We start from the raw sequence: 10,055 nt of genomic DNA, 5'->3' as shown, positions 1-10,055 counted from the left end.
GTGGGTGGGTGCCCTGAACGGGCCTGTGGGTGGGTGCCCTGGACGGGCCTGTGGGGTGGGTGCCCTGGACGGGCCTGTGGGTGGGTGCTCTGGACTGCCTCTCGCACAGCCCTGCACGTGGCCAGCCCTGTTCCTCCGGACAGTTTGCAGTGTGCTGCAGTAAAGGTTCAGGGTTGGGTTTTGCTGTGGCAGTGGTCAGCCTGGCAGGTCTCCAGCCCCGGGACTCAAGGGGTGATTACTGTGCCACTCTCACCACGGTCCCTTTTCGGGCTTTAGTAGCCAAGGGCTGTATCCCTAAGTCCCAAGAGCTTCTGGTGAGACGTCAGGGTGGCCCAAAGGCCAGGCCTTGGTCTGCATGGTCTTCACTCTTGACCCGAGTGCCTCCTCTGCTTCTAGCGTCGGGAAGCCCGGAAGCAGGAGCAGGCCAACAACCCGTTCTACATTAAGAGCTCGCCGTCCCCACAGAAGGTAAGGGTGTCCACACACGCAGCCCTGATCACAGATGCAGAGACACGTGGCCCTCAGAGAGACACGGGGGCCTCACAGACGTCGAGACACCCTCACAGATACCGAGACACCGCATAGACATAGAGACATTTGGTCTCAGAAATAGAGATCTGTAGCCCTCATGGAGACACGTGGTCCTTAGAAGTAGAAGTGCATGGTTCTCTCAGAGGCATGAGGTCCTCATAGAGCTGTGTGGCCCTCAAAGAGACACACAAGTGACCCTCACAGATGCAGAGACACAAGGTTCTCGTAGAGACATGCAGCCTTCACACCTGCAAAGATCCGCAGTCCTTATAGACAGACACATGGTCCTCAGAAAAACGTGCAGCCCTCACAGGCACACGTGGCCCACAGAGACACATGACACACGGCCCCCAGACACGCAGGCCTCACAGGATAGAACCTCATGGTTCTTATGCACAGAAATGTGGTTCTCAGTGACGCTCGGTCCTCACTGCAGCCTCCCCGGGCAGGTGCGTTCCCCGCCGGAAGGTGCTGGCTGCTCAGGGATAGCGTTGGGGCCTGGGTGTGTTCCCTCGGGGGTCCTGTGATGGTCATCCAGATGCCCTGGCCTTTGTCCCCAGAGGTACCAGGACTCTCCCGGTGTGGATCACATCCCCGTGGTGCAGATCGACCTCTCGGTCCCTCTCAAAGTCCCGGGTAAGCGTCTCATTGACGGCTGGGAGCTGCATTCTGTGCTGGGCAGCCTGCGTGCACCCTGCCTGTGCTCACCTGGCCCCGGCTGACCCGTCCCTGCACAGGGATGCCCGTGTCCGACCAGTACGTGAAGCTGGAGCAGGAGCGGCGGCACAGGCAGCGTCTGGAGAAGGATCGGAAGCGGAAGAAACAACGGAAGGAGAAGCGGCGTGAAGGGCGGCACCGGCGGCATAGCTCGCTGCACACGGAGAGTGACGAGGACATCGCCCCAGCCCAGCAGGTGGACATTGTCACCGAGGAGATGCCGGAGGTGAGCCCAGCGGACCTCTGCATCCATGGCCTGGGAGCTGGGCTGTGCTGCCCGCCGTGGCCCTGAGCACGTGGAGCATGTAGAGGTGGGCTGTGCTGCCCGCCGTGGCCATGAATGGCCCTTAGAGCTCCAGAATTGTCTCCCCTCAGTCAGTATGTCCTTCCCTGGAGGGGCCCTGGGACTTGGAGGAGTCGGGGCAGAGCCACGCAGCCCCCCAAAGAGCCACTCCATCCCGTCTTTCAGAATGCCCTGCCCAGTGATGACGATGACAAAGACCCCAACGACCCCTACAGAGCCCTGGACATCGACCTGGACAAGTGAGTTGGTCCAGCGGGGGCAGGGCTGAGCCCAGGGGCCGCTCGGACAGACCCATGTACACACTTGTGAGATTGGACTGTGTGTGGGCTCCCAGCATAGATGGACACACGGACAGACACACATGGTCTCTAAGGTGGGCTTAGCGCTTTGCTCAACAGGGTAGAGGCAGGATTTCTCAGGAAGCTGTCTTGGCTGCCCACCTGCTGCCCCCTCCCCGAATCGGCAGACGGACACTACACAGCACACGCTGTTCTCGGGTCCTCAGCTCCTGGGGCCCCTGCTTCCCGAGGACCTAGCTGGCTCGTCCCCCTGCTTTCAGGAGCCAGGCTGTGCTGCCCCAGCCCTGAGAAGCCGTCTCCGTCCCCCCACCTCCTCCCATCACCCCTACTGTCCCTTCCTCCCGCCTCTGACCCTTCCCTGTTCTCTCCACCATCTTATCTCCCCCACCTCCGTCTTCCCCACCTCCCCCTCGCCTGTCATCCTGGTGCCCCCACTCACCTCCATGCCCCTCAACCTGTCTTCCCCACCTCCGCCCTGCCACGCTCCACCAGCTCGTCCCCTCCGCCTCTGTCCCTCCCCTCACACGCCTCTGACCATCATGTCCCTCCTGTCCATCCTTTCGCCCCCACCTCTTCTCCCTCACCTGTTACCTCCACCGTCCCGCCTCCCCACCTCTGCCCTCCCCTCTCCACACACCCCATCATCTCGTTCCCTTTTCACTGTCCTGCGTCCCCTCTCACATCTGCCACACCATAGAGTCTCCCCCCACTGCTTGTCCCCCTTCTCATCTCCCACTGGCTTGTTCCCCCTCCATCCTGCATCCTCCCAACTCCATCCCTCTCCATGGTCTTGTCTTCACACTGTCCCATGCCCCCATCTCCTTACCCCCATCATTCTGTTTTCTAAAGCTCTGTCCCCCTCCAGCCTTCATGCTCCCCGTCCCCCACTTCCGACACTCCCCCGACCCCACCCCTTCTGCTCAGCACTGACTGTCCCCTCCGTTCCTCTGGGAGAGCCTCCTGGTAGGAGTGACATGAGCCTCGGGCAGGGGTGTCATAAGCCAGGGCACGCCCACCTCCTGGGTGGTGGGTGGCTCAGGTCCTGACCTTGGTCACATGTGCTCCAGTGGCCCTCACTGCTTTCCAGCCTGGAGCCGGAGGCCCCACCAGTGCGACATAGTGCTTGCTGGTGCGATGGTTAATTTTATGTCCACTAGCCAAGAGGCTGATGGTTCAAGCCCACATGGTGGCCCTGTACCCAGAAGCCCTGGTCACCGGCTCTCGTGAAGGTGGCAGCCTGCAGAACGACGGGGTCGCTTCCCACCAGACGGCACTTGACAGCAGCACTGGCTGTCGGGCAGGTGCAGCGAGCAGCCCTGCCTGGGGACAGGCCACCGTGGGGTGGTGGGCAGGCAGCTGGGGCAAGTCCTGAGAGGGCAGAGCTGCCCCTGGTGCCCCTTGATGGGGTGTGGATGGGGTTTGTGGGGCTGAGGCTGACCTGGGTGGTCTCTGCAGGTGGAGGGTGGGGTGGGGGGGCGAGGCCGACCTGGATGGTCTGCACAGCAGAGCTGCCCTTGTACCTCATCAGGGCTGTGTGTGTGGAGCTGAGGCTAGTCCAGAGGGGGCTCCATGGCAGAGGTGCCCTTTCCACAGGGCAGCCGTGTGCACCCTTCTGGGAGTGGTCCCCTGACCCAGCCTGGGCCTTTGGGAGTCCTTCAGAGCCCTGGGGACAGCGTGGTTGAGTTCCTGACCACAGACAGAAGTGGCAGTGGGCATGGGGACTGGGGGTGTAGCTTCGGTGGCCTACCAGTGACTCTAGTGTGTCTCAGAATCATCCTGGCCTCCGGCCACCTGCATTCTCACTGCGGGCTCTGTCTTTCCCTGCCTCTTCCTCTCTCTGGTGTCCTCGTTCTCCACCCCCGTCTGTCGCTCTGTCTCCCTGTCTTTGCGTCTGTGGCTCAGTCTGGTTTCAGGGAAGCCTCAGAGGTAAGCTGAGTCCCGAACTTCTGACCCTTGTAGTGGACCACATCATCCCCAGGGCCTTCAGCCTGGGGTTCTGGGTTGCCCGGCTGTGCTTGGGACAGCTGACCCACACGTGGTGGTCAGGGCTTGACTAGAGCGTGTCCCATAGTCCCAGTGCATGCCACCAGTGTGCCCACCCACGGCCAGCATGGCCTGTGGGGGCTGTGGGAGCACAAGCCAGGTCTCTGCTAAGGGCTTGTCCTTCAGAGGATTCTGTCTGTCTGTCTGCTCTCCTCTGCTGCCCTCGTGCGTGCTTTGTGCCGAGCAGGCCGTGTCCTGTGCTGCCTTGTTCTTGACTTGGGCCGTGCAGGCTGAAGAGCAGCTGCAGGGCCTGCCCTCCTTCCTTTAGCTGCCCGCTGGGGCCTCAACGTCCACTGCGCGAGGACCCGCCCCCAGTTAGTGATCTGCACCCCTCCTCCTCTCCAGACCCTTGGCTGACAGCGAGAAGCTGCCTGTCCAGAAACACCGCAACTCCGAGACCCCACAGTCCCCTGAGAAGGACGATGCCCCCGTGGCAGAGAAGAAGAGCAAAAAGCCGAAAAAGAAGGAGAAAAAGCATAGGGAGAAGGAGCGGAGGAAGGAGAAGGTCAAGGACAAGGACAAGGGGAAGGTAGGCAAGGCCGCCTGCCTGAGGACAGGGGGAAGGACTGAGAGGGTAGCACCCCCAGGCGAGGCCATGCTGCCTAAGGACAGGGCAAGGGAGTGCCCCGAGGCCGTCCTGCCTTCCCCCACCCCTGCCTGCCGCGGGGGCAAACAGGCCGGGAAGGGCCACTGCGCTCCAAGTGGCGATATGGTGGGGTGTGTAGGGCCACTCTCGGGGAGTTCTGTGGGACAAGGGTCCATGGGAGAGCACCACTGTCCCACCAAGCCATCTGTCCTCTCTGGCTGCAGGGGGAGGACCTGGACTTCTGGCTGTCCACCACGCCGCCACCTGCCGCAGCCCCAGGCCCCACCCCGTCCTTGGTGAGTGCCTGGCGGGGCTCAGGAGGCCACCCCTGTGTGGCTGAGCCCCCAGGGTGCTGGGTGTGTGTGAGCCGTCCTGTGACGGTTGGGGCCGGCCAGCTCTCTGAGGGCCGCAGCAGCACAAGGTCCTCGCCGGGCTCTGTCCCACCTGCCGTGGGGGCCTCGCTGTCCCCTCACTGTCGCTCCCTCCTCGATGGGGTGGGACTTGGGTTGGGGGGGCAGCTAAGAACGACACTGGCATGCCCCTGCAGGCTGAGCCCGAGGTGGACGCCGCTGTGACTGCCCCCACGGAAGAATGTGGGGCGCCCCCCGAGGAGGAGCCCGAGCGGGAGGAGGATGAGGAGGAGCTGGAGAAGGTGGGCTGCCTGGAGCACTGGCGGCAGGGACCGCGCGGGGCTGCAGATGGGCGCAGGGGCCACAGCCCACGGCGACGTGGCTCGGGTCTGTGAATGTGCACAGCTGCGGGCAGCCTGGTTCCAGAATTCCCGTCACCTTAGCCCGTGAGCTTCTCTGCTCCGCTCATTCTTCACCCACGTAAGGCTGGGTGAGTGCGTGCCATGACTTAACCGACCCACAGCTGACCCTCCAGCGGGTGTTCAGAGGCCGTAAGTCACACAGGAGGAGATTGCCCATTCTCCTGAGGACCAGCTGGTGCCTTTGGGTTTGCAGCACAGACTCTTCGCACCAGGCCACCGAGCTCCCTGGGACAGGATTGCTGTTGTGTGCCGTGGAGTTGAAACTGACCCGTAGCTGACCCTCCAGCAGGTCTTTAGAGGCTGTAACTGGCACGATTTTCCACATAGGACGATGGGCTGTCCCTTACCCCTGAAGTCTGCTCCGGTCCTGTGACTGGCTGTCTTCGTGGCTGAGTTGTGCTCTCTGATCTGGACAGCCGTGTGGTTGGCTGCCCTGCGTCAGCCCTTCAGCTGTGCACAGACACATGGCTTGTTCCAGACTGGCCCCTGTGTGACATTGTCCCCTGCGTCGGTTCCACTCAGTGGCGTCCCTGCTCTGAGCCGAGACTGAGTGAGGCCCTGTGGTGGCGGGGTGGCTGGCGCGGGCCAGGTAGCACCGATTGTTGTTTGCTTTGCTTTTCAGAAGCCTTCTAAGCATAAGAAGAAGAAACACAAGAAGGAGAAAGAGGAGAAGTCCAAGGACAAGAAGAAATCCCGGAGGAAGAAGCTCCCCAGTGAGGCGGAGGCCTTGGGGGAACCGGTGCAGAATGGGGCCCTGGAGGAGGAGGAGGAGGAGCCTCTGCCGGTGAGGGCTGCGGCCTGCGTGCGTGCACGTCCGTACATACGTGTGGCACACATGTATACAAGTGTCACGTGTGCATGTGATACATGTGTGTGCACGCATTACACACAGTGCCCAGGAGAGTGACAGGGCCTAGCTACCCGCCCTGCACATACACACACACAACACCCCACAGGGTGGGCGAAGGTCATGGGCCCGCTCCCTACAGCCCACGTGATTGGACACATGTAACACAGCACGGGGTGAAGGAGGGTGAAGGGCCCACTCCCCACAGCCTGTGATTGGACACACACAACACAACACGGGGTGAAGGTGGTGAAGGGCCCGCTCCCCACAGCCTGTGATTGGACACACACAACACGGGGTGAAGGTGGTGAAGGGCCCGCTCCCCACAGCCCATGATTGGACACATGTAACACAGCACGGGGTGAAGGAGGGTGAAGGGCCCGCTTCCCACAGCCCGTGATTAGACACACGTAACTCGGGGTGAAGGAGGGTGAAGGGTCTGCTCCCCACAGCCCGTGATTGGACACACACAATACAGCACGGGGTGAAGGTGGTGAAGGGCCCGCTCCCCGCCGCCCGTGATTAGACACACGTAACATGGGATGAAGGAGGGTGAAGGGTCTGCTCCCCACAGCCTGTGTTGACACACAGCCCCCTCAGTCCCACCACCTTCTGTCAAGGTGATGGGCCTGACTCCCTGCCTCTTTGGAAGCTGGCCTCGTGGTCCTCCACGTGGGTCCTGCAGATGTCCAGACTCCAGCCCCTCCCCCTCTCTGCAGCCCCAGGCACTCTTGATAGGGTGGGGCTTCAGGTGGCTGGAACCCAGCTCTGGAGGTGAGCCGCGGGCGGCTGTGAATGTCTTGGGCGTGCTGCCGTGACGCTGCGGCTGCCGTGACGCTGCGGCTGCCGTGACGCTGCGGCTGCCCTGTGGTGTTGCCTGGTTGTGCCCAGTGGGCTTCCTCGGGCACCTCATCCCCAGCAGCTCATGCATGTGGCAGCCAGGTCCAGCTGAGGCCCCTTTCCTTCCTCCGCAGCCCATGTCCAGCTACTGCCTTCTTGCCGAGAACACCTATATTAAAATGGTGAGTGATGTGCTTAGCCCCGCACACGGTCCATTCCTGCCAGCGTGGGAGGCTCCTCTGGAGGTGTCTGCTTGCATTTTGTCACCTCTCCTGCCCGCCGTCATGTCGCAGGGACCCACAGTGTGTGTTAGGCTGGCTGCCGCGGGAGGAGCAGAATTTGCATCTCAGTGTAAGGACAGAGTAGCAGGAGAGCAGGCGCCTGGTTGGTTGGAGGACAGATGGACAGTGACGAGTGTAGAGCAGGATCCTGACCACAGGCTCTCTGGAGGGCCCGGGGCCTCCGTGTGCGGACTGTCCCTCCGTCTTCATGAACTGAAGGCTGATGCTGTCCCCTTTTGCTGCCCGCCGGTCGGCCTCTGCAGACGTACGACGTGCAGGGCAGCCTGCAGAAGGACAGCCAGGTCACCGCCTCGGTCATCCTCGAGAACCTCAGTCCCAGCTTCCTCAAGAACATGGAACTCAACGTGCTGGATTCGCTCAATACCAAGATGGCACGACCCGAGGGCACCTCAGTCCACGACGGGGTTCCTGTGCCCTTCCAGCTGCCCCCAGGTCCGTGGGGAGGCTGATCCCCCAGCCCACCCCTGGTCTAGGGTCTTGCACTTGTGTGTGGCTTCCTGAGGGGCCACTGAGCTGCCCTTCTGTCCTCTAGGTGTCTCCAATGAGGCAAGGTTTGTGTTCACAGTACAGAGCATCGTCATGGCCCAGAAACTCAAGGGCACCCTGTCCTTCATTGCCAAGGTGAGCCTGCTGCTGGGGGCAGGGCGGCCTCGGGACTAGGTGGACCCCTCGCCCCCAGGTCACTGCCTCCCTTGTTGCAGAACGATGAAGGCTCCACTCACGAGAAGCTCGACTTCAAGCTGCACTTCAGCTGCACCTCGTACCTGATCACTACACCCTGCTCCAGGTGAGCCCTGCCCCCGGGGAGCCCTGCTCCTGGGTATCTGACTCGGCTCAGGCCATCCGAGGCTGCTGCACACCTGTACATGGACACCTACCTGCAGGGAGCCATGGACATGTCCTGAGAGCTTTGTGGGAGATCCTGGGGTCCTGCGGTGTCCCCGCCCTTCTGGTCCCGATCACTTGGGGCACTCTGTCTCCTACTGCCCATGCCTTTCCCCCTCTGTCCCCCGTGCCATCCCATCTTCACCTCTCCATTGTCCAACTCAAGGGTCCCATCGCACGCTGTGAAGCCTTAACCTCCACCCTGTGTGTGTCCCTCCACCCCCCAGTGATGCCTTTGCCAAGCTGCTGGAGTCTGGGGACCTGAACATGAGCTCCATAAGAGTTGATGGCATAACCATGTCCTTCCAGAACCTTCTAGCCAAGATCTGTTTCCACCATCATTTTTCTGGTATGAGATTTAGCACAGCCTCATTCCATACATGCACCCACTGGTTTCATGTGGCCCTGGCCTGCCATCCCGAGGCCCACTTGTTGGGGCTGTGTGACTTCAGGGTTTGTGTCCTGGGAGAGGGCCCTATTCCTGGGGTGAGGGGGTGTATCCCAGGCAGGGGGTCGGTGCGCAGTGTCCAGGCTCTGACCACACACCCCCCCTGTGGTCACAGTTGTGGAGCGAGTGGACTCCTGCGCCTCCATGTACAGCCGCTCTATCCAGGGCCACCACGTCTGCCTCCTGGTGAAGAAGGTGAGCCTGCCGCCAGGCTTCTCCCCTCCCCCCTCCTCCTGCTGCAGGGTGACCAGGCCCCGCTCCCTCCCTGCAGGTGGCCGTGGGGGCGGGGTATGGGGGTGTCAGGTCTTCTCTCCTGCATGCCCCGAGCGTCCTCCCTGTAGGGTTGAGACCCCTCTAGCTTCTGGCATTTGGACGACAGTGTCTGAGCCCGCTGCTTTGTCCTGTGGCGAGCTGGTCCACATCTTCAGCTGTCCCCTCCTTCAGTACTTCAGCACTGATCCTTTTTCCACCGGGACTCGGTGTGTGACCTCCGGTTACTGTTGGTCAGGTGCCCTGCTCCTGATGCCTCCATGTCTTCCTGGGGGGTCTCTGCTGTGGGTCATGTTCCCCGCCTTTCTGTCCCATTTCCTCTGCTCCGAAGCTTGTCCACCTGCGGTTTTGGGTTCCACGTCCTGTTCTCTGCGGAGACCCTGCCTTGCTGGAGCATTACCCTAATGGCTTTTCTCGGGGTCCAGGCCCCTCCGAGACTCACTCAGCTTCAGTGTTTCAGATGCCATGAGACGTAGGCCGTGTGATCCTGTGCGGGGCAGCGGCGAGGGCTCCCTTAGCAGCCCGTCTGCCCTTTTAGGCCCTGGCTGCACGTCCAGCAGGCCTTGCTGAATAGTGCCCGGCCCTTGTGTGTGTCCTTTGCGTTGGCTATGATGTCGGTGTTTGGGGGGTCTTTGGTGTGTCCCAGGTTGAGGGTCCCTCCACGCCGTGGCAGGAGAGTGGCCAGCTTGGGAATCATTCAGAATCTAGCCTCTGGCCCTGGGAAGTGGGCTGCTAGCGTGGGCTCCCCTGGGTCCCTTTCCAGAAATGGCTAGGGCACTGTCACTGGCTAGGGCAGCTGTCCTGGGATGTGGCCAGTGAGTAGGTAGAGTCTGGAGACCACATTCTCCCATTATTACCTGTAACACTATGTTCTGTCCCCGTCTCAGGGTGACAACTCCGTGTCAGTAGATGGCAAGTGCAGTGACTCGACCTTCCTGGGCAACTTGCTGGACGAGATGAAGGTGACGCTGGCCCAGTGCTGAGTGGCAGCCCTCACCACCCAAACACCAGGGACAGTCGACAGCCCCGCCTTTCCTTTGTCCCTACGTGCTGTGTCTGCTGTGCATTTTTAATTTAAGTCCTCTGCCGACTGACTGGACGTCACAGGTCACTTGTTGCTGTGTTGGTTTATTTGATTCTCTCTTCACTTTGATGTTTTTCTTTGGCAAGTAGCCTGCTCCAGTGTAGTAGCCCCCGGCCTGGTGTGGCCT

At 61.5% G+C, this 10,055-nt stretch overlaps 1 protein-coding gene across 2 annotated transcripts in view; it reads left to right on the top strand.

Annotated features, from left to right (window-relative positions):
- Positions 1–9,827, top strand: part of AP3D1 (adaptor-related protein complex 3, delta 1 subunit) — a 45,493-nt gene extending 35,666 nt beyond the window's left edge. The window contains exons 18-32 of one of the 2 annotated variants that reach the window (XM_006897926.1): positions 397–468; positions 1,092–1,167; positions 1,269–1,474; positions 1,718–1,791; positions 4,240–4,423; positions 4,705–4,776; positions 5,034–5,132; positions 5,875–6,036; positions 7,074–7,121; positions 7,484–7,673; positions 7,774–7,862; positions 7,943–8,028; positions 8,354–8,475; positions 8,690–8,769; positions 9,732–9,827. In XM_006897926.1, coding sequence (XP_006897988.1) covers positions 397–468; positions 1,092–1,167; positions 1,269–1,474; positions 1,718–1,791; positions 4,240–4,423; positions 4,705–4,776; positions 5,034–5,132; positions 5,875–6,036; positions 7,074–7,121; positions 7,484–7,673; positions 7,774–7,862; positions 7,943–8,028; positions 8,354–8,475; positions 8,690–8,769; positions 9,732–9,827 — 1,656 coding nt within the window. The remainder of the gene's footprint in view (positions 1–396; positions 469–1,091; positions 1,168–1,268; positions 1,475–1,717; positions 1,792–4,239; positions 4,424–4,704; positions 4,777–5,033; positions 5,133–5,874; positions 6,037–7,073; positions 7,122–7,483; positions 7,674–7,773; positions 7,863–7,942; positions 8,029–8,353; positions 8,476–8,689; positions 8,770–9,731) is intronic. The other variant, XM_006897927.1, reaches the window with a different exon arrangement.
- Positions 9,828–10,055: the final 228 nt, after the last annotated feature.

The sequence above is a fragment of the Elephantulus edwardii genome, unplaced genomic scaffold, assembly GCF_000299155.1.
Source record: "Elephantulus edwardii isolate Elephantulus edwardi_28Jun2011 unplaced genomic scaffold, EleEdw1.0 scaffold00217, whole genome shotgun sequence".
In the NCBI taxonomy this organism is placed as follows: domain Eukaryota; kingdom Metazoa; phylum Chordata; class Mammalia; order Macroscelidea; family Macroscelididae; genus Elephantulus; species Elephantulus edwardii.
This window is presented reverse-complemented; position numbering and strand designations above follow the sequence as displayed.